The sequence below is a fragment of the Cladophialophora immunda genome (assembly GCF_000835495.1).
Source record: "Cladophialophora immunda strain CBS 83496 unplaced genomic scaffold supercont1.4, whole genome shotgun sequence".
Classification (NCBI taxonomy): Eukaryota; Fungi; Ascomycota; class Eurotiomycetes; order Chaetothyriales; family Herpotrichiellaceae; genus Cladophialophora; species Cladophialophora immunda.
Genome location: NW_015622544.1, coordinates 2,845,139 through 2,867,160, shown reverse-complemented (window position 1 = coordinate 2,867,160; position 22,022 = coordinate 2,845,139). Strand labels below are relative to the sequence as shown.

Sequence of the window (22,022 nt, the reverse complement as noted above, 5' to 3'; positions counted from 1 at the left end):
CCACGCTCCTCCACTTTGCAATCTTCGCGGCGACGGCACTTCGATCCGCGTCCTCGGAACACCCCAGCAGCTTGATCGCCCCGACGCGGTGATTCGGGAGCGAGTCGTGCACGCGCACATAGCCGTCCGAGGTCCGGTGGAGGCCCCCTATAGGTCCCCAGGGTGACGGCAGTTTTTGGCCTCCGACGGTGTAGAACCGCTCGGATTTGAACTCAATCACGGCATGCTGAAGGGGCACGGTGACGGTTGGGATCCCCTCGCGTCCATTGCGCCTCGAGTAAATCAGTGCAGCCAGGAGGGCCGTCAGTGTGATGGATGCTTGAGCCAAGTGCCCGATCTTGAAAGACGACGGGAGCCCGATGGCGTCCACGTCTGGGAGGCGGATGGCTGTGAGGGCCTCGGCCGGAAGACCTATGGCCTTCCAAAGATAGGTGATGCTGTCGGCGGTGCTGAAATGAGATCTGTCCATGGCGGTTGATGGGGGAGAGAACATCCAGGGTGGCAGTCTCTCATGGGACACCGTGGATATCCGCAACTCTCGGACCGATGATTGGCCTCGGAAGATGTATATCGAAAGTCACGGTGCCGAGCAAATGCTCGTAAACTTATCCTGAAGCAGTGTTACACAAGGTCGCGTATTCTGACGGTTCAGGCGCCCAACTCCAATGATTCCACATCGCGAGTACAAAAGGCGTGAGACTGGACCGACTTCCTTTCGTTCTCGCGCCTCGCCTTCCTAACCACAGTAGTTCTGCTCGCCCCTTGCTCCCGGAGCCATGGAGCTTCCGTGGTCGCTGTTACTCTCTGCCCTTGTGCTGTTGCTGTTCGCCTATCTCTATCATGTGAACCGAGCAATATCAACTCTTCCAGAAGAAGCCGAGAAGCTGGCCGGCAGACCATGGACGGAAGAAGTGGCTCAAGCCGCGTACGAGAAGTGCCGCAGAGACAGGCCGGATTTCCTGAAGTATCTTCCACCAAAGCAAAACAGAAGATATGTCGTGTTTGGCGGATCAGGTACCTTCAGCGCATGGCTGATCACTCCAGCCCTGAGTCCACGCTTCTGACTACACAAAGGTCTTGTTGGCGGCTGGATCGTCGAGCACCTGCTCATGCGAGGAGAAAGCCCTTCAGCAATACGCATCGCAGACCTCCAAGCCCCTCGACGGGAACAAGCAGTCAAGCAACACGTGCCATACTTCAAGGCCGATGTCACAGATCCGGCCTCTGTGTCCAAGGTCTTCACCACTTCCTGGCCGGCGGAATGTGCCCAGTTGCCCCTAACGGTCTTCCACACCGTAGCTTACATCCATGCCGGCTACCGCAAGGCAGACTTCCTTGGCAAGTATATGATGGTCAACGTCGATGGCACGCAGAACGTCCTCGAGGCAGCGAAGGCGGCAGGTTGTGACGTCTTTATCGCAACCTCCTCTTGCAGCGTGGCTATTAAGCCCGTCGATTTCTTCATTTTCCCTTGGGAGAAGCATCCGAGGAACTTTGTGCAGTTGTCGGACAATGGTGAACCGCCACCGCTGAAATCGGAGAACTTTGCCGGTTGCTATGCATACACAAAGGCGTTGGCAGAGAAACTGGTGAGGGACGCCGACAGCAAGAAAGACTCGTTCAGAACCGGCGCCATCAGACCCGGGCATGCCATCTACGGCCATGGGGACAGCAACCAGAATAGTATTGTCTGGGACTATCTTCGCCGTGGAGGACTGCAGACGTTAGTACTCTTCTTCCATCGCTTCCCCTGCTCCCAAGAGTGTCAAGAAGGCTGACAGTTTGGATTCTCACAACAGATGGCTGACCCCTTTCGTCCTGCAATTCGTCTCTGCACAGAACGTCTCCCTCGCCCACCTGCTCTACGAAGCACGCCTTGTCTCAGGCCACGACATCGGCGGCAACGCCTACGCGGTATGCGACCCAGGTCCGCCGTTCCGCTACGGTGACCTGTACCAACTGGCCACGACACTCGCACACCCGAGCACGCCCATGAAATGGCCCAAAGTCCCGCCTCTCCCGGTCATCTTCGCGTCCTATCTTATTGAAGGATACATGCTCCTCCGACACCGCTACATCCGCTTCTTACCCGAGATCACCAACTTTGACCTCTCAATGCTGCAGCGCGCCGTGTTCAATTACTCCACCCTCGTCATCATCTACGACGACTCCCGCGCTAGGAGAGAGCTGGGATACAACCCGGGCCACGATACGCTGGAGGGTGTGTGCTTGCACATGATCGAGTGGAACGAAAAGGTGGAGGCCAGTCTGAAGGCGAAAGGTGAGGTGGAGGACAAGGCGACCGTCCTGGAGAAGACCGTGCCGGTAGTACCCAAGCGTGTCACGGCGTGAGCGGGGAGAAGATGCTTGGAAGCGCTTCTGTAGGAACGGCTGTCGAACTTGTGATAACGTCGGCGAGAGAAGGAACGAGGGTTATTGCCCTGGCACGAGCCTTTATGCACAGCAGATGGGCGCAATTGGTACATGAGGACTAGTCTTGGGTGGTGTGGTTCAGCCTCGTTAGCTATTGTTGTTAATCAAGATAGGGATAGCACCGTGCCCAGGTTAGACTCAACACGCTTGGAAATGAACATTATCTTAGCGCCAACAATTCGAATAGCTACGAACGCTCTTTATTTCTGAAGCTGATTCGTGTTCTTCCCCTCAATCGGAATCGTCTCCGATCAATCCTAGTCTGTTCTCACAGCCAGTCATAAGCACGTCTCCGGATCACTATACATTCCACCATCAACACACTTGCATCTGCCGGTCATCTGCTTATCGACACTCTTGGACATGGTCCCCCTTTAGCTACAGGCAGCAGCTATATTCGGCCTCGTACATCTGGCGCACGAACTCGCTACCGTGGGGTGTCTCTCGACAAATGTGCTGACTCATGTACGAAGGCGACAATGATCTGTTACCGCGTCCGGCAAGACCTCAAGAGGTGGAAACTCGTGCATTGGCTCGCTTTGCGATAGTCCGAAGGATGGCAAGATAGCAGCTGACTCATGCTAACCCTTGTTTTGAATGATCATGATTCTATCCGGCTCCTTGCAGATAAGGTCGGCCTGATGTACCTGGCCTCTAACCAGACCTACATATTCTCCGACACACCCCATCAGCGGCCGTGACGCAATCGCTGAAAATGATATCGCACGGCAAGAGTGAGAGGATAGGGCGATACTCCCATGGTGCGTTGATGCATGTCGACGATGCTGAACGTTGAGGCTGACGGGATCCATCGTGAAGAGGTCTGCATAAGCCAAATAACATACGGCGTCCGCTCTGGGGCTATCGGGCGCATCGAGATGCTGTGCCTCCTCTGGAAAAGCACCCTTTGACCCCCTGGAGCTATGGTGGCAATCACCTTCATCCAGCACGATCCTACCCAAGAACCACACCAGAAACAGCTCAATTCCGCGCGCGCAAGGGCCCATGCCGCACGTGTCTCTCATGACTGGAGACGCAGTGACAGCCGCCAGCAATCACCGTCGCAGAGTCCAGAAGTCGATTCCAAGAGCGAAGACAGTGACGATGAATACTTCTTGAGAGTTGCAACTCTGGAAGGCAACTCGGACCCATTCCGATGCTTTGCGATTGAAATAACACCCGAGCTGAACCGCATCCTCACTTTCACCAGAGACGTGGCCTTGCGTGCCCACTACTCACCTCTCGCCGTGAGGAGGATGTCGAGTGGGATGGCTGGCAACTTCGAGCAGCCTTACATCCTGGGTGGATGGGCCGATATCGCCGCGAGCTTGCGGGATGAAGGCACTGCGCTTGCTCGCTTGACGACGTACAGTCAATACTTGAGCCACTGCGTGCCGAATCCCAAGGAAATGAGGATGCTGGTCCTTCAGATGCGGAAGCGCAGCCTTCAGCTGTTGCGTGAGAAGCTGGAGAGGCACACTGATTCATCCTCTGTTGAGGAGAAGAACAACCTGAAGCGCCACATATTCTCGCTTTTTGATGCCGAATGCTTTTGTGGAAACACGCAGGCGGCAATTGTCCATGGTGTGACCTTGCAGAAGCTGATAAACGAAAGCAACACCTTCGACGCACCGATGGCGCAACGCTTGTTGTATATCATATGCCATTCGGCAGCTACCAGTGGACAGCGGACTGTGCCCTCGGTTGGCAAGTGGATAAGCGAAAGGTCGGAAGCCTTCCTGAAAGACCAGATTCCACCACATCCCCTTGGAGTACCCAGGAGCCGCATTCTCCATGCAAGCGTCACCCTACCTGAGCTGCACGACCTGTTCGCACGCTGCTGGTACCTGGGAGACGCCAGCATGCAAATCTCACCAAACGAGAGTCCGACCCCTGCCGAGTCCGTCCAGAACAAAAGGTCCGCGTACATATACGTGACGGTTTCGGCCCTTATCAACCTGATTCGGCTCAACGACATGTTCCATGATCTCGTCGAAGCGGTCTGGATGGCTGGAGCCAGCAGATCCGAACGATACGCTCAGGCAGCGCTGTCCGTTGCACTCAACTATCTCACGCGAGAGATGTTTGGTGACCTGACGTTTGGTGGCGTCAATATTCGCGATTGCTCGGCTATCTTGATGGGCCAGCTGAGGTTGACATTTACGAAAGCATATCAATCCAGCACTGTCAACGACCGCCTGGACTTCGCACCCGCCTACCTCTGGATCCTGTATGTGGGAGCACTCTGTGAGCACAGAAGGAGAGACAACATTCTGATGGTAGACTTGCTTGATGAATTCTGGTTTAGCCCGCTCCTGGCGTTCCAGGCTCACTTGATGGGCGTCATGACTTGGCCACATATGCGCCTCGTGGCTGAACAGTTCTTTTACACTGACATCGTCGAACCCGACGGGGTCATCTGGTTTGATGCCCTTCTCAAAAGGTACAATCACGCATCTCGCCAAAAGAAGTTGTCCCTGGCCAGTCGATACACCTGGTTCTTCAAGACCCGAAGATGAACCTTCTTCGTCGAGCGATGTTGGTTCGACAAATAGCGAGCGGTTGGTTCCTGGACACCACATTCCTCTTTCTCTGCTTCGTTATTGCACTGTATGCGTCACCCAATTCATACATACTCTCGTTCAATATCGACCGCATTGAGAGGAACAATGGGAGCACTCCAAGATAACGGTATAGCAGACAGCCGCTACAACGTTTCTAAGGGGGTAGGTATGGGATAAGTCACGAGAGGTACGGTGAGGATACAAGGTTACACATCAGAATCAACGGGGAGACCCTCAAGATCTCTATACAGCATATTGTTGGAGTAGGAAGAGACCGGCTCCGACAAAGCTGGTGAAGCGAAAGACCATGAATCTAGCTAGGTACAAGGCAGTGAAGGGTGTCGCTAGAGTGCAGCGGCCAGGACTCACTGCGGTCAGTCTTGGGCGCAGCAGCGAAAGAGTGAAAGACGCGGCTGTAAAGTGAAGGCAGGAGCCATTCACGTCGTCCACTCCCGTTCATCTCCTCTCACACAACTTCACAACTACCCACCTCGAACCGACTCATCGATCTCTCTCAACCTTCAGCCACCTAGGCACACTCTGTGGGATGTGGCCATAGCCCGATCTACTGCATCCTCAACGTCTTTCCCTCTTCTGACTGGACAGGAATCATTCTCACTTTGCGTCCTGTCACTTTCCCCTCTCCTCACACAGAACACCTACCTGAATCCTTCCCAAACGCCCTTCAAAATGGCAGGGCCATCTCTGCCTCCAGACATGGTCCTCGCCTACAAGCAGTACAAGCAAGATACCGAGACCGTGGCAGGATGGCTGGCGAAGAACTCCGCTGCGGCGGGCTACAAATCAGACACCGTCTCTGCTTCACGTGACAAAGGACCCAAGGTTGCTGCAAAATCTCAGAGAATCACTCGAGGCAATACTGAAAAGCCTCGACGGCCAAAAGCTCCCAAGCCTATCTCCACTGTCAAGACTGCCGAGTTGGTCGAGATGGCCAAATGCATCGTCAAAGCCAAGCCAAAGGTCGTCCTCAGTCGAACTCTGCAGACAACCTGGGGACGCACTATTCGAGCCAGGCGGGAATTTTCTCGATGGTTTAGGAGCAAAGCTGCCACCAGCGTTGTCGTCGACGAAAAACACTCTCATTTTGCTTCCGTTCTCGAACTTGCACTCGAAACGCTTAAGCCCTGCTACGAACCGGTGAAGGAGTCAAGACCAGCCCTGCAAAAGAAAGATGCCAATCAAGCAACACCCCTGCACCCTGTCACCAACATCTTCCAGCATCTCGAGGTCGAGGATGTCCTTTCCGAAGAAGAGCTGGACCAAGAAGGCACAACAGCTGTCGTCTATCCCGAAGCCAAGCCCGAGGCTCCTCGTGCTCAGATTGATTTCGATGACAAGGAAGCTGAGTCCGAGTTCCTGTTCGCCATCTGGTCGTTCATGCGGGAAGTCTTCGCCGTACGGATCTATGTTTCCTCGACTTGGCAACTGTATGCTAGTGGGAACCTCGAATTGATGCAGGCTGCCAGTGTCACCAACCTTGCAGTCGATCTGGTTCGCAGAGCTGAGGCCGACTTTGAGGCCAGCCTACAACGCCCGCCAGCATACCCCAGCGCGAAATACCCGACAGGCTCTCTACCCTCTCTCATTTTCAAACTTCATCTCCCCCCCGCAGATCAGTGCATAGCACCTGTCGACACCGACTTGCCAATGATGATTATCATTTGTGGTTGCGCGATCTGTGATTTCCTCCTCTACGTGCCATGGGCCATGGCCAAGTCATACATCCACATACTCAAAGACGAACCACCAACATTTCCGAGCTCAAACAATGATTTTCGCGTCCAGGTACCGGGGTTTCCAGACAGCACCATTCGTGGCTCGGAATTCTACCACGCCCAGAATCCAAGTCAAAAAGCGCAGGCAGAGCTGTCCGAAATCTTACCGCACTTCTCCATGCTTTCACTGATGCTCCGGGGCAAGTTCATTGAGGATGAGATTCTGCACGCGGCCAGGCATATCCTCGAGAACCACAACGTCCCAATTTGGGTCAGCCTAGCGCTGCAAATCCAGCTTGATATTCAGAGACTGAGCGAGACCAAAAGTCTCCGCGCTTTTCGGGACTTGAAGGAAGCCTACGAAGTGATTAAATTTCGAGCCGAGGAATACCAGAAATGGCATGAATCACTCGGGGTTGAGATATGGGACAAATCATGGCACAGCCAGATTCGCATATTGGTTGATCAGTTTGGGGAATGGATCAAAGGCAAGAATTGCGGCAAGTCTGACGGCAAAGAGGTACTGCAACGGGTCGACGCAGGATTCAATATGACAGACGCTGTCAGAGCCAGTGGAAGGGTTCCACTGCTAGAATACTTCCCGGTCACCTGTGGGATGATGAAAACAGATCTTCAGCTGGAATGGCATACTTTGGGCCTGAAGCTTGTCAACAAAACAGCTCATGTCCCGATGCTCTGTCACCTTTACAATGCTCTGCGTATCGTGGACCCTCAGTCGCCTGTCTGGCCGGACATGGAGCTTCTGATTCGCAACCAGAACCCTGGGAAAATCTTCATGGGTGGCCGCCCTGGGACGCTTGTTCAAGCTCGAAACAGATTTTTGCTCAGCATCGGCGCCTCCGCTGCAAGCCTGGGCAAAGATTCCCGAAAGATTCGGTTCAGAAAAGACAACCCCGGGATGCGAGAGTATGAACAGTCTTCGATTGCCAGAAACCTCTTTGATCGTTGGATGGGTCAAGAGACGCGGAAGATCGACGAAGCTGCATACCGACTCCAGGAGCTTCTTTTTGGTCGCAGATATCGCGAGGACCTTGAGCGTAATCTCTACGTGACAATTTCCTCTCCAGCGCAAACGTACCCTCACAAGTCGCTTGCAACACTGCAGACTAAGATGGTTCGCATTCTGGGCAGGCTATCTGAAGGTTTCTCGGCCGAGATGCCAGCGCTAATGTTTGACTTTTTCTCTATGGAGCGACGATGCTTTGCAGTCTTTGAACAACTTGTCGAAGATTTCCAGACCTCGGAAGAAGGCGGCCTGCGCTCTACCAGGCTGGCTCGGAACCCAGCTCTCAACCCTGTTGAAATTGCATTCGACGTTTTCAATGACTCTGTGGGTTCCGAGAGGATGGTCCACTGTCTTGCTTCGAAGAACCGGGCCACAAACAGAGCTCAAGGGCCGGCGGTGGCAAAGCATATGAAGTCGATGATTCCCCAGTTCCAGGACGAAACTAGTCAAGCGTACCTTAGTCAGGCCTTGACACTGATCCGCAACGGCCGCATCGGCGACGTCTTCGGAGAATACGCCGATCTTTCTGAGTATCCGACGGCAGCAAGACTTCTCAACCCAATCCGTCTACGTATCGAGAGTCTTGTCAAGCAGCGCAAAGGGGATGCAGAGCTGGTCGAATTGCGGAGACAGGTGGGAACCAAGGACTATGGGATCTCTCTCTTTCGCCGTTCAAGCCTGGAGGCATTGTATGGCCCTGGAAAAGAGCAATCCTGGAAGGATATTGTGGTTGCCGAGAACGTGATCGACGAGGCCATGCTGCGCAAGGCCGACAACCCCGTCTTGTACCTGGTTGCTTTGCTATTTCTCCACCAGAAGAAGATTATGTGCGGGACGGGTGAAGACTCTTATGAGAAGAGCGGCCTCAGGTCTAACGATGTCAAGGATCTCGAGCGTCAGATCAGAGAAAAATGGTTCAATGGGAATACCAGCAAGTGGGAGGATATGACACAGCCGGACAAAGAAGATTGGGAGAAATGGGAAGGGATCTATGGTAGGGAAGGTCGACTGGCTCCTCAGCTGAGGATAAAGTGACATTCGAGGGTGCACTCGACTGAAAATGGGACCGTCTGCCTGATGAGAGACCTAGGACGAAGAAGTGTGGAGGCTATGAGGATGGAAGTGGCATCAGCATGGTATAAGCACAAGAGTTGTGTTGCTCTGTGGACGATCATTCATCAAACGATGGGGTAGAGGGTGTGTATTTGGGGAACATATGCAGGGCTTGTATCAGTATTTGTCTGTAGAATCCAATGTTCGAGTCAAGTGGGAATCATCTTGGAAGAACAGTCCCTTTCGGCTGAATGGATGCTCGGCGTCTATGATAGAAGCCGAGGTCCAGATCTTTTGTGTGGTGAGGAGGTGTAGTAGTTGAGATGGACAACCTCAACGCTTATGAGAAACGGAGCCAGGTTGAACATTATTGGCACGGTAGCCTTCCTGTACAACAGGTGTTTGGTCTGCCGGTGGTGATAGTGGTGCTCTGTTCTGGATATACCTTAGCGACATTTCTACACAACGGTCGCCGCCTCCATATTAGGTTCACCGAGCGTGCTAATGACCAACTAGTAGGTATAGTAGGGATTGGGTAGGTATCTAGTAGTGGTAGTAGTATCGAATGAAACACCTGTCGCTCGTCATGCATAACTAGGTCCCCGTAGAGTGGCCGGAAAACCTGCCTGAACCTTCAGACTGTTGGGTATTACCGCGCTAGGGCCATTAGGCTAAAGCCCCCTTCAGGAGCAAGTCTGCCTTGAACCTATCGACAAGTTACCAACGTCTCGATACCCATGATCTCAATCTCAGTCTTCTGCCTTCCAATTCGTCTAAATCTCGGCAAACTATTTAATTCGCCATTTCAACGACGCCTGCTAGATGTCTACTAGGTAGGTATTGTCGGTCGCTGCTAGGATCAGTTGGTTCCACGACTACCCATGGAAGGCCTTCGAACTCGCAATACCAAGGTATGCGTGCAATGTCATGCGCGCAAAGTAAGAGCTCTTTTCCTCAGGTCGATGGATATGGATGACTGACTCGACTGGGTCAGGTCAAATGTGACTTGCAAGACCGCACTGATGGGACATGTCAGAATTGTCAAAGGGCCAACCTCGTCTGCAGGTAGGTTGGATTCTATGCGCACGAAATGAGCGCGGCCGTTCTGAGCAGATGGAACAATCAATAGGCCTCGCGTGGGAGTCCGGCAACGCAACATGCGGTTCCACCGGGCCAGTGCCACGAGCATCCAGTCGGCAGAGCGCTCCGAACTGCCAGCGTCTGCGTCGCCGGGATCTGCGGGCTATCTAGGAGAGGAGAGCATGATGCTTCAGAACCCCAGTACGCTCCAGGTCGACGATGAGACCGAGGCAGAGACGGCCGAGTTCTACGCAAAGGCGCTGCTGTCCACTGGCGCAGTCACCTTGCCCTCGCACATGCTGGTCGCCGCACTGACCGACGCCTACTTTGAACACATTCATCTCCACCAGCCCCTAGTCGACCGCACAGACTTTGAGCGGTTTCAGTCGCCTCTGCTAGTGCACAGTATCTGCATGCTCGCAAGCGCCTATGGCCACCGACGAAAAGGAATAAGCCAGCTGAGTGCGGCCAAGAAGCACTACCTGAAGGCAAAATTGCTCCTGGCTACCGAGCATGAACGAAATAAACTGGTGGTTCTCAAGGCACTTTGTCTCATGACCTGTCGGAGCATGACCGAGCCGACTGTGATTTGCCTAGACAGCCTCTGGCATTGGCTGGGGGCAGCATCCCGCTATGCAATCCACATGGGTCTTCACAAAGAAGCAACCTACAGCGGCAACCAAGATGCTGGAACCCGTCGAAGGATGTGGTGGCATCTATTCGTAAGCATCGGCCCTGGCAATACCTCCTCCTGTCTATCTGTCCGCCTCGGCGCTGACACTTCTCCCAGAATCAAGACAAGCTGGTCTCCTTCTGTTATGGACGGCCGCAGATGATCCACATGCATGATACCGACGTGCAACCGCTGTCGCAAAGCGACTTCCCCCAAGAGCATCCTGACAATAACATCTTCATCGAGAGGACCAAACTTTGCATGATTTTTGGTCAACTCGCCGACGGACGATATAATCCCAACTTGAGCTACGGAGATATTGCGCCTATTGGTCAAGCCTTTGAAACCTGGGTCTGCGAGTTGCCTGCCGAATTGACTCTACAATACACAGACTCAAAACCCTATCGTCGAGTAGTGTCCGAGTTGCACATTTTATACTACGCCTGCTTGTTGATCTACCAACTATCCCTGATGAAAGTGGAACCGGTCTCAAGCTCGGCCAGGGCTACGTTCGAAGAGTGCGTCCAGACGGCGTCACACATGATCCGTGTTTTCGACGAGATCCAGTGCAGAAACGACGTGTTGTATCTGGCCCCGATCAACGCTTGGTTTTGTTACCTTGCCGGCGTGGTCCAAATTCGCGCCCAAGCCACCTTTTCGGGCCAAGGAGGTGGGTTTGATGACAATCTCGAAATTGTCAGGGCGGTTTTGCAGGAGCTGTCCGCCACCGTCCCAAGCTCTGCCTTGGTCCTCGGCAACCTCAAACGCGCGGAGCTTTCTGGCGGAACTCTGCCTGGGCAACATTCTGCCCATTCCGCCAACCCGTCAGCCGATGGGTTGGCCAATTCTGACGCGAACAACGAAGATAACATTGCCACCGAATCTCTCGCAGGCCCCGATGGTCGTCGCAATCCTTCGAACATTCTGGGTGGTCTCGGTGAAGGGATGGACAGCAGTTCCCTCTTTTGGCCCTCTGGCCTCATTGCAGATGGCAACGTGAATTTTGACTTTGGCGACGTTTTCGTTGACCAAATATTTCAGTACCAATGATTTTCTGGTTGAAATTGACGATGCGACAGGTCTCGCCTGTGTCATGTGTGGTTCGACTTCACTGGTTAAGACTGAGCTCGAAAGGTCGATCGCTTGGCTCTCTCAACCACCTTGTTGGATGCCTACCGAGTACCGTTAGCCGGTAGCCGCCTCAATTCGACAACACTGCGGACTCACCCAGACCCGCTAACACCTGACGATGTTTCTATTCCCGTTAGGCGTGGGGATGAAAAGACTCCCCTGCAGAGACCTCAGCGCGTGGCTCTACCGAGCCGCCTACTCTGTAATTTCAAACATGGATCCCGACCCACAGCACCCTGGTTATGCGCGTGTTCATCTCTGACCGTCGGCTACAGTCGTCATATGGACCATCAAAAGATGACCGAACCGTCAAACATGTCGGTTTGTTGAAATTTTGGCCGCCACACCATACATCACTCATTACCTCAGATCTAATCAAGTCATCGACCAACTTGACTCCTCGAAGCAATCATCAGCCATGGCCACCATGCGTGCAGTCGACATCAGAGGCGAGACAGGACCCATCTCGGCCTTGTTCATCAATGACCAAACCCCCATGCCCAAGCCCACGCACAATCAGGCACTAGTGAAAATCAAAGCATTTGGCCTCAACCGCATGGACCTCCTCCAGCGTGAGGGCAAGTATCCGGTACCGCCTCAAGCTCCTAAGACTATGGGCGTCGAGTTCTCAGGCATCATCGAGTCGTTCGGGTCTCCCTCTTCCACTCCAGGCTTCCGCGTCGGAGACGAGGTCTTTGGTCTCGCTTATGGCGGTGCATACGCCGAGTATATCGCCGTTAGCACGTCTATGCTCATCCATAAACCCAAAGAACTCAGCTGGGAGCAGGCTGCCGGGATTCCTGAGACCTGGATTACTGCCAGCCAAGCACTCTACCTGGTCGGCGACTATCAAACAGGCCAGAGCGTCCTCTGGCATGCTGGGGCAAGTGGCGTTAGCATTGCCGGGATTCAGCTGTCCAAGGCTGCCGGAGCATCCGCAGTCTATGTCACCGCGAGTACGCAAGCCAAGATTCAATTCTGCAAGTCTATTGGCGCAACGGAGGGGTTTAATTACAAAGCGGGCGACTGGGCGGAGGCGTTGCTCGACCACACAGGTGGGAAAGGAGTAGACCTGATCGTGGATTTTGTCGGGGCGGACTATTTCAAGCAGAACCTGAAGGCGGCGGCGAGAGACGCCCACATTGTCAACTTGGGCTGGCTGAGCGGAACGGTGGTCAAGGGCGACATCGACATCAGCCCCTTTCTCAGCAAGAGACTGAGGTTCGAGGGGAGCAGTCTGCGGAGTCGCGACGAGGAATACCAGAAGAAATTGCGCGACTTGCTGGTCGAGCACGCCTTGCCCCGGCTGGTGGACGGGCGGTTCAAAATCTTCATCGAGCAGGTCTTTGAGATGGACGAGATCCAGAAGGCGCATGAGGTCTTGGAGTCAAACCAGACCATGGGCAAACTCATCTGCAGAGTGCATTGATAACATGTGGTGCAGGTCGCTGAATGTGCCGCATAAGGGAAGGCCTGTTAGAACTAGATAGACCCGTATACAAGACTCTTGTCGTTTCTAGTTGTGAGGCGTAGATTTATCCGGCGAGCCGAGATCAAGAATAATAGTCGCTACATTTTAGGGTGGTATTCTATCCCATGCTAGACTGTGCTGTGTATTTCTGAAGATACCTCGCCGGAACGTAATTGGATTCTAGCTCGACAGATATGTGAACTTGGCTGCTGTTGAGCCGCCACCATGACCATCGACGATGGATGGGAGGACAATCAGCAACACAGACGCCATCACTCATCCATCCTTTTCACTCTCCTCCTCACGGGATGGGATCAACTCACTCCTCTCCCGCCATCGACGTCGAACGCTGCGCCCGTGATGTAGGTTGCTTCGTCAGAGGCTAGGAAACAGGCCATGTTCGCCACATCCTCTGGTTTACAGACCCGACCGAGCGGTATCGAGCCCAAGATCTTGTCGTGACGGTCCGAGTCTGAGCCGTCGGGGTCTCCAAGCACGGTCGACAGCCTGACCTTTCTCGTTAGAAGACCTGGAGCACTGGGAAACGAAACCGGCCCAATTTGTGGCAGAGGGTCTCTTTTTCTTTTCTTACATGGCTGTCTCCCCTATCGAGGGCCGAATGCAGTTATACCGAATGTTGTCGGCGGCGTACTCTGCCGCTAGACCTTTGGTCGTCTGGCGGAGAAGGGGAGCTCGGTCAGCCATGGGGATGAAAGAAGGTGGAACGGTTTCAAGGTCACTTCGCACTCACCGTGGTCACGGCACCTTTGCTGGCCCCGTACCATACAAAGTGCGGCCGGGGTCGCGGGTCGCTGGTGCTGCTCAGGTTGATGAACAGGCCGGGGCGCTTGCTCTCCTGCCACCACGGCACGATGACCTTGGTGCTGAGGTACAGCGGCTTCACGTTGACCTGGAAGACGCGGTCGAACTGCTCCTCAGGGACCTCGTGCGAAGGCGCCGCGGCGTGGATCACCCCGGCGCAGTTCACCACGACGTCCAACCGGTCGTCGAAGAGGCGGCGCGCCGTGGACAGGATCCGGCGCCACGACGACTCAAGGGTAACGTCTGCCGTGCAGGCGTGGCAGGAGCTGGGCGGACATACTTCGTCACACAATTTGACCGTCTGTTCGGCTTCTCCTCCATTCAAGTCCACCGCCAGGACGCGGGCGCCTTCTCGGGCGAGCTTCAGCACAATCTATGTTCGACGGCCGGCCTGGTCAGTCAATGTCGTCACCAGTCCTCGTGGGGAACCTGTTCTGGGCCACCTACTGCGCGACCAAATCCAGCACCGCCCCCCGTCACGACGATGACCTTTCCACTGAGCCGGCCCATTTCGTCAAGAGCTTCCTTTGATCTCTCGTCTGGTCTGCGGGGAGTTTCGCCATTCAGCTGGTACCTACCTACCTTGGAGGAACTGAAATACCTGTGTTAGGTCCCACCTTTCCTGGAATCGATTCTCGCACGCAATGATGAGAATAAGGAAATAAGGGGGCCGGGCATCCTCTCGGCCCCTATTCGAAGCCGCCTTCACCTACCTGGAGCAGACCTGCGTACCGAGTACTCCGTGCAGTACCTCGCTCGCCAGCTGCGCGCTTGAGAACCGAGTGCCGACAGCCGTGGAAGGTTGACCGCCACACCAAGCGACACTCGCTTCTGCTGCGCCGGAGCAATCACCGCCACTCGACATTCGTTGTTTCCAGCGTAATCCTTTGTCCGACCCCGGCCAAGATCCAGCTAAAGTTTGGAGAATCCCTGAGGCTGGTGAGGAGGGTTTCCACGCGGGCGCGGAGAGAGGGTCAGGGATTGAGTCCGATAGACTGTGTACTGGCCACGCACTGCTACCTTGGAAACCGAAACCACATTCTCAGGGCCTCGACATCTGTCTAAGTAAGGGTAATCGGCGGCTATCGAGAACTATCGTAGTCGTGCGCAACAGCGAGCCTGCCATACATATTCGCTACTATCATTCTGCTGATCGAGGTCGTTGCTGGATATTACACGGGAGAAAGCCGGGGAGTTGGCGAAAGACACACCATCCATCCCTTTTGTACATAAAAACCCTAGGACTATGAATTGCAGCCATTCACCCTCTCCTCCCCTGCAACGAATCGAGCGCAAGCCATCCAGCTAGACCATCCTTTCCCGGTGCTTACAAAGTATACCGGAACTGCGGGTTCTGTGCGACAAGGCTGGTCAGTATCGTTCATACCGCGACGTGCTCAGACTATTGGAGCAGAGAGGACACTTACGGTTTTGTCGGTCAAGTCGTCCTCGTAAGCGTGGTCAAAGGCCTCGAGCGTGCCGGTCTCGTCCCGCTTCCGGTTGTCCCTGATGCAGAGGTAACGGTAGAACATGGACAGGATCACCACGGCGATCGACGTGCCCACCACCGTCGCCAGCCCCGGGGCGTAAATCGGGGCGTCCTGAGTCCTGAACGTCAGGGGCGCAACAAAGTTACCTGCCAAAAGTCCCAGTCAGCGTCCGGACCGGTGCAATGCGTCCACAAATCTCTTTGTCCCGGAAAGGCATTCTTACCGATGCAGTAGGCGACGAAGATCCCCGACGACGCCAAAGAGCGCTTCGTGTAGCCCGCCGTGTTGGCGATCTGGAGGCCCAACTGAATCACATATCCGGCCGCAAAGCAGGGAAGGACGACCACGCCAAACATCAGCCCCCCAATGGCGTGTCGCGGGAGAGCCCAGAGCAGGACCGCGGCGAGGATGGTAATCAGTTCTGACACTGCCACGAGGTATGTCCTTATATTCGGATACTTGTAGGCCAGGTAGGGAATGATCAATTCGGCAGTACCGCTTGAGACAAAAGGTGAGCGTGAAGAATCATCGAGGGGGTCACAGGGCTCAACTTACGTGAAGAACCCAACGGGGACCACCAGGAGCAGCGAGTTCAGCGTGTTGAACCCGAACCCGGAGATGATCAGGGGCGTGAACGTCGAGACCGGGGCGTTGGCAAACATGGCCAACAGGGTCATCAAGAACATGACCCAGAATTTGAGGTCGAACATCAGCTCCATCATTTGTTCCTTCTTGAAGTGGGTGTTGCGCACGCCCGAGTTGTTCGACTGCAGCCGGCTCACGGCGATGAAGTGCTCGCGCTCGGTGAACCCTTTCGCGCGGATCGGGTCCGGGGGGAGGTAGAAGTAGACCACCGCGGACCAGAGGATGGTGATGGAGCCGGCGAAGAGGTACATGTAGCGCCACGGGGACAGGGCGCCCTGGATATGCCCGAAGCCGTAGTTGATCAGGGGCGAGAAGATCGACACGTAGCCGCACGCACAGTACCAGACACTATTCTCGAGTCAGTCTTGTTTCAATCCCGCGCCCAGAATAGACGGTTGAAAAGAAAAACGTGAAATCCACTCACCCCATCCGCAGGGCCTGCTCGTTCTTTTTGTAGAACTGGCCCACGACCAACATGAACATCGGGCTGACCCCCGACTCGATGAAGCCGAGGAAGAACCGCTGCGCGTAGAGTCCTTGCCAGTTGTGGCATGCCGGCGTGCAGATAAGACAGACGCCCCAGGCCAGGATGATGCCGGCGGCCACTCGCTCGATGGGGAAGCGCTGGGCCATGATGATGGCCGGGTAGGCCCCGACAATGAAGCCCAGGTAGAAGATGGACGACGCGAACGAGAACCGGTTGCCCACAGTGAGGTCGAGGTCGGTGCGGAGGCCGAACAGCGCGGCCTGCGAGAGCATGGCCTTGTCGTAGTACTGCAGGCCGTAGCAGATGACGAGGATCGGGAGGAGGCGGCGGTCGATCTTCCTCCGGACCTGCTGTTCTTCCTTGTCGTCCCACGTCTGCGGGCCCGCGTAACTCGCCAGCACCGTCATCGCCTCGTCGTTGTGGACGTTGTCGATGGCGATGGCGGCCTTGAGGTCGCCCGTGCCCACGCTCTCCTCCATGTGGATGGAATTTTCCTTGATCGCAGACGCCATGTTGATGGCCCAGAATTGACGGGATCCTGCGAGAGGGAGGATGGAAAAACTCGGCAGGGTTGTAGGTAGATGGGCGTGAAGTATCACCCTTATGGCTGCCACACCATGGGTAGGAGGAATAGCAGCTATAAATACTGCAATTGACTGCCCCGGAAGTGGGACTGGAAGTAGTCTGACAATGCTCGTCAAAGTCTGGAGACGCGGGGGAGTGGAGGACACACCGCAATCTATTCATCACCTCCTGTGGGTAGAGAAGAGCCGGCGGCAGTCGGTAGTCGGGAGAGACATGATAAAGGCCTTCTCGATGAATGGCGTGGTTGGATGTACCGTCTGGTGTGGGGCCAGCTTGTTGATGGATCTATCTTGATTGGTTGAATCTCACTACGGAGTACTTTTATGGGGGAACGAGAGCCGGCAGTAAACAGTGCCGAAGTGAACAAAGCCTGCTAACCTTCATAACCTGGTTAGGGCAACATAACGAGTACAGGGTGGGTGTCTTGAGGAGATACAGAGGACCTCGGTACTCCATACACAGGACCTTTGAACAGATCAACACCCCTCAAAAAGATATCAGCTCGTCTTTCGCGCTTCTGGAGGATGTGGCAATGTATGCCGTCCCATCACCACTACCGACTACCGACGCCATACTCCAACCCATAGCGAGCGAGGCTTGCTCCTCTTGTTATCAGAATCTCTTAGTCGCCTGACTAGGGCAATTAGAGCCTCCCCTCCAAGTCGTGCGTTCGTCCATTTCCCCTTTCTCCAATTCTCGGCATAAGAGTCAGCTGCGTAACCCGGATTCTTCTCACCGACCGCTTCGTCTCCCTTCTCGCCCTGCCATATAATCCGAGGCCGAGGGCCTCAGCGGACTAGACCTCTTCGTCGGGACGACGCGGGAACTGAACATTCGTTCTGAACATCACTTGTTTCGAGCTCCTCCGATCAAGGATTCCATCAATAAAAACAAATCACGCGACCGACATTCAGCCTTCTGCCGTATCTGGTGCCTCGTGCTTCGAGCATTCTCTGGAAGGCCTCGTACCATGCCGGCTGCAACCTTTCCACGGGAGAGAGGAATGATGGTGATATGGGGAGAGATTCAAGACAAGTCACTCAACGAAGAGGATCTCAACGAATGGTGGACTTATGAGCACCTCCCGGAGCGCATCGCGATACCGGGATTCCGACGAGCTCGTCGCTACTACTCGACGGAGAATGCCAAATCGCAGTACCTGGTCTGCTACGAGGTCTCCTCTCTGGACATCTTCACCTCGCCCGCGTACATGCACGCCCTGAACAACCCCACGGCTGGGACCCAGACATACATGCCCTTGATGGCGTCGATGAATCGTCTGGTATGTCGCGTGGTGCAGTCCTGTTCGCGGCCCGAGTTTGGCGAATACTCCGCGTCGGGCACAGGGGCCACGTTGGTACTCATCACCTTTCAGCCTCCATCGTCGCAGGACCTGAGGGACGAGCTCGGCGGGTGGATCGCAGACACCATATGGCCGAGTCTCGCCAGCCACCAGAGTCTACTGGCAATCCACCTTCTGCGATACGACAGTTATGCTTCGCAGTCGGGAAGCTCGACCAAGTCGTACGAGAAGGTCAGCTTCCAGTCTGCGGCGACGGGCGCCAGTCCGGAGAGATGGGTCATCCTGGTCGAGTTGGCCGAATCCATCGCGGCCCCGTTCGCCAAACATCCGGTCTTGACTCACAGCATCGTCCATCAGCTGAAGCGATTCGCAAGCGAGATCGAGACCCAGGCATTTGGGCTCATTTGCGCGTTGAGCGAATAGCGAATAGCGGACTCGGCACAATCTGGAGGCGTCAAAGCCTTGGGCAGATAGGATGCTGTCCGCTTATATCATAGACGTTAGACACCGCTACCATCTTACCCAAAACCATATGCTCAGCAGTAGCGGCAATAGAGTGATCCTGACAGTACAACAATGTTTAACGTTCTGATCGGACGCGGTGGCGAGAGCAATGAGTTGCCGCACTGTGCTTTGCAGCTGCTGGGTGCTTGTAGTTTAAGGGAAGCCTTGTGCCTCTGAGCGTCGCGACCACCATTTTGCTTAATTGGATCCCTTGGTCAACATCACGACGTAATATCTAGTCGCGCACGCCAATGGCTACAAGAACATTCAGGCAGCAGCATAAGTGCAGCCCTCTAATTGCGAGCGTCCCTGATTTGGTCGCTGTCGCTAAACTTCGGGACAATCGTGTCTTTCTGCCACGGAACGCGACTTTCCGGATCACGCCGCCAATCATGGCGTGCAGCCACTTTATCAATCGACTCAATTCGACCCAATCCTTCGGCTACTCGATACCGTGGCTATATTAGCTGGGCATTTTATTACGACGAAAGTCAACGCCTGCAAGAGACCGAGAAAGTGCAGAAATGGGCACCGGGAGGCAAGAAAAGTCCACCTTCCCATGGAGATTGTCGGCTGGGCTGCTTATCGTCGCCCTCTTGACAAGCCTGTATACGTGGGCAGATTCAGTCAAGGTACGCCCGGAGGTAGACTGTCCATCATGCCATCGCAGATACTGATCTCATCACCTCCAGTCCAAATGGTACATGTTTGACCCCGCGGCACTGCAGAAGCTGGTCGACGACAGCCTGTCACGTTATCCTAATTCGACAGCGGGAGTGGTCCACAGCATTGTTACAACCCTTCGAGAACAACATGGACCAGCCCTCATCAGCGAGGATCCCTTTCCCCATGTTGTCCAGAACAGCTCCGAGATCTCACCCCTGTCGCCCTATCCCTCGCAATGGGTTTTCAACAATGCCGGCGGGGCAATGGGGAGCATGTACATTATCCACGCCAGCATCACCGAGTACCTGATCATCTTCGGCACCGCTCTGGGCACCGAAGGGCACACCGGCCGCCACACGGCCGACGACTACTTTTTCATCCTCGAGGGCGAGCAGTGGGCGTACCCGGCGCACTCGTTGGCTCTCGAGCGCTACCCGAAGGGGAGCATGCACCACCTCCGCAGGGGCAACGTCAAGCAGTACAAAATGCATCGCGGATGTTTTGCCCTGGAACTTGCGGAGGGTTGGATCCCGCCCATGCTTCCGTTCGGGCTGGCCGACACCATGTTCTCCACCTTGGATTTTCCCACGTTTGCCAATACGGTGTGGTTGACGGCGCAGAAGATGGTGGGTTGTCTGCTGGCTGGTAAGATTTAGATGGAGAACCAAAACTGTTGCGCCCATTGCTTTTGCCTCCTACGGATCTGGCATCACTCCGCAGGGGCAAGCGGGAGAACTATACTGTCATTGCTTTGGTCTCGACGAGTCAAAAGAGATGGATGCCTCTATCGCAGACGAACGCTCATAAGATTCTCTAAAATTCTGTTCCGAGGATAATAAGGGTCCTATTATCCCCATGTACCTTCCTATTTATACTCTCCATCTCGTCCCAGAATGCTCAAAGCAGCCACAATCATGGCCTCGACGCCTGTTTTCAGGGCCGTATCAAGAATTGGAGCAAAAAAGGGGCTGTGGTTGACATGGATCGGTTTGGCCGCCGGGTCAATGCCTCCAAACCGCCAATAGCAGTACGGCTTGTCCACCGTGGTGGCGAGATACGCAAAGTCGTCGCTCGCATTCATTGCTTCCCCGTCGCTGCAGTATCTCTGAGGGCCGAAGTGAGCTGCGAACCCTTCCTCCAGTTTCTTCGTCACCTCGACGTCGTTGCTCATCGGCGGGAACTGGCTGATGGTCTCGAAGATCGGGGCTCGCACACAACCGCTTGCGTCGCACTCGGCTTGGACGATGCGACGGATGGCGGATAGGACCTTCTCGCGGGTCTCAGGGTCCCAGGTGCGGACGTTGATCTTTATGGTCGCTTCGCTGGGGATCACATTCTCCGCCTGACCGGCCTGGATGGACGCCACTGTGACCACCGCCGTGGTTCTGGGCTCGACCTCGCGAGCCACGATGCCCTGAAGCCTCACCACCACGTGCGAAGCGAGCAGCACCGGATCAATGGTGCGATGAGGCATCGCCGCGTGTCCCCCACTGCCGTACATTGTGATCTTGATCGAATCCGCCGCCGAGGCCATGGCGCCACGTCTGGTCTGGATCGTCCCCACAGGCAGCCCGCCGACGTGCTGCGCCGGGACGACGTCTGGCACCTTGCACCCGTGGCGCTGGGGGTCGTAGAGCCCGTCCTCCACCATGGCCTGTGCACCACCACCGCCCTCCTCGTTGGGTTGAAAGAGGAAGATCGCGGTGCCTTTCCAGACGTGTCGGTGCTTGCTCAGGGCTTCGGCCGCCGCCAACCCACAGGCGATGTGCATGTCGTGGCCGCAGGCGTGCATCACCGGCTTTTCCACACCATCTCGGACGTCAATCTGGCGAACCGTGCTGGCGTATGCCAAACCGGTCTGCTCCAGCACCGGCAAGGCGTCCAATTCGGCCCGGATGAGAAGGGTCTTTCCCGAGCATGATGCTGGCGTCTCGCTACACGACGAAGACCTGCAATTGTGCAAAGCCCCGATCAGGCCGTGTCCGCCAATCGAGGTCGTCACTTCGTATCCGTGAGTTCGCAGGTGCTGTGTGGCGATTGACGCTGCATACGACTCCTGTAGTGAGAGGCCTGGGTGACGGTGAAGATCTTTGTACAGCTCCTCGTATGGAGCAAGGTCTGGAATCACGGTGGAAACAATCTCTGATAGCCCTGAGGCTGCAGTCAGTCCTGTCATGCTGTTTCCAGTGCTGACGAGGTTTTACGTCGAGACCCAAAGCCCAAGCACATTCGAAGTCGCGCCCATCACTTTGAGATCGGTCGGGGACGAGTATCGAGATCTTCTGCTGAGCCGCATACTTGACTGCCACCCTCTCTCATGTGCTTCAATAATATCGACTATTAGATTCTCAT

The 22,022-nt window shown here is 55.1% G+C and overlaps 9 protein-coding genes across 10 annotated transcripts; 6 read left to right on the top strand and 3 right to left on the bottom strand.

Annotated features, from left to right (window-relative positions):
• Window positions 1–776: 776 nt before the first annotated feature.
• PV07_07366 (uncharacterized protein) lies at window positions 777–2,352 on the top strand (the record flags this gene model as incomplete). The annotated part of the gene is made up of 3 exons (XM_016394439.1): window positions 777–1,014; window positions 1,075–1,723; window positions 1,800–2,352. 3 exons carry the CDS (start codon window positions 777–779, stop codon window positions 2,350–2,352), a joined length of 1,440 nt encoding a protein of 479 aa, XP_016247858.1.
• Window positions 2,353–5,687: 3,335 nt separating this feature from the next.
• On the top strand, window positions 5,688–8,875 carry PV07_07365 (uncharacterized protein; the record flags this gene model as incomplete). Its single annotated transcript, XM_016394438.1, has 1 exon — window positions 5,688–8,875. One exon carries the CDS (start codon window positions 5,688–5,690, stop codon window positions 8,793–8,795), a length of 3,108 nt encoding a protein of 1,035 aa, XP_016247857.1. The 3' UTR covers window positions 8,796–8,875.
• A 1,095-nt stretch (window positions 8,876–9,970) lies between these two features.
• Window positions 9,971–11,616, top strand: PV07_07364 (uncharacterized protein; the record flags this gene model as incomplete). The annotated part of the gene is made up of 2 exons (XM_016394437.1): window positions 9,971–10,615; window positions 10,684–11,616. 2 exons carry the CDS (start codon window positions 9,971–9,973, stop codon window positions 11,614–11,616), a joined length of 1,578 nt encoding a protein of 525 aa, XP_016247856.1.
• Window positions 11,617–12,115: 499 nt separating this feature from the next.
• PV07_07363 (uncharacterized protein) lies at window positions 12,116–13,126 on the top strand (the record flags this gene model as incomplete). Its single annotated transcript, XM_016394436.1, has 1 exon — window positions 12,116–13,126. One exon carries the CDS (start codon window positions 12,116–12,118, stop codon window positions 13,124–13,126), a length of 1,011 nt encoding a protein of 336 aa, XP_016247855.1.
• A 256-nt stretch (window positions 13,127–13,382) lies between these two features.
• Window positions 13,383–14,671, bottom strand: PV07_07362 (the record flags this gene model as incomplete). 2 transcript variants are annotated; one of them, XM_016394434.1, is made up of 5 exons in its annotated part: window positions 14,592–14,671; window positions 14,438–14,534; window positions 13,920–14,363; window positions 13,761–13,843; window positions 13,383–13,675 (listed from the first exon to the last, which is right to left on the bottom strand). In XM_016394434.1, exons 2-5 carry the CDS (start codon window positions 14,498–14,500, stop codon window positions 13,483–13,485), a joined length of 783 nt encoding a protein of 260 aa, XP_016247853.1. In that variant the 5' UTR covers window positions 14,501–14,534; window positions 14,592–14,671. The 2 variants fall into 2 exon arrangements, with proteins under 2 accessions (XP_016247853.1, XP_016247854.1); XM_016394435.1 differs by having other exon boundaries at window positions 13,483–13,675; window positions 14,438–14,671.
• Window positions 14,672–15,231: 560 nt separating this feature from the next.
• PV07_07361 (uncharacterized protein) lies at window positions 15,232–17,301 on the bottom strand. Its single transcript, XM_016394433.1, has 5 exons — window positions 16,550–17,301; window positions 16,036–16,473; window positions 15,704–15,978; window positions 15,418–15,626; window positions 15,232–15,344 (listed from the first exon to the last, which is right to left on the bottom strand). Exons 1-5 carry the CDS (start codon window positions 17,122–17,124, stop codon window positions 15,318–15,320), a joined length of 1,524 nt encoding a protein of 507 aa, XP_016247852.1. The 5' UTR covers window positions 17,125–17,301; the 3' UTR covers window positions 15,232–15,317.
• Window positions 17,302–17,784: 483 nt separating this feature from the next.
• PV07_07360 (uncharacterized protein) lies at window positions 17,785–19,093 on the top strand. Its single transcript, XM_016394432.1, has one exon. It carries the CDS (start codon window positions 18,168–18,170, stop codon window positions 18,921–18,923), a length of 756 nt encoding a protein of 251 aa, XP_016247851.1. The 5' UTR covers window positions 17,785–18,167; the 3' UTR covers window positions 18,924–19,093.
• A 368-nt stretch (window positions 19,094–19,461) lies between these two features.
• On the top strand, window positions 19,462–22,006 carry PV07_07358 (uncharacterized protein). The gene is made up of 2 exons (XM_016394430.1): window positions 19,462–19,636; window positions 19,697–22,006. Exons 1-2 carry the CDS (start codon window positions 19,529–19,531, stop codon window positions 20,324–20,326), a joined length of 738 nt encoding a protein of 245 aa, XP_016247849.1. The 5' UTR covers window positions 19,462–19,528; the 3' UTR covers window positions 20,327–22,006.
• PV07_07359 (uncharacterized protein) lies at window positions 20,536–21,846 on the bottom strand (the record flags this gene model as incomplete). Its single annotated transcript, XM_016394431.1, has 1 exon — window positions 20,536–21,846. One exon carries the CDS (start codon window positions 21,844–21,846, stop codon window positions 20,536–20,538), a length of 1,311 nt encoding a protein of 436 aa, XP_016247850.1.
• Window positions 22,007–22,022: the final 16 nt, after the last annotated feature.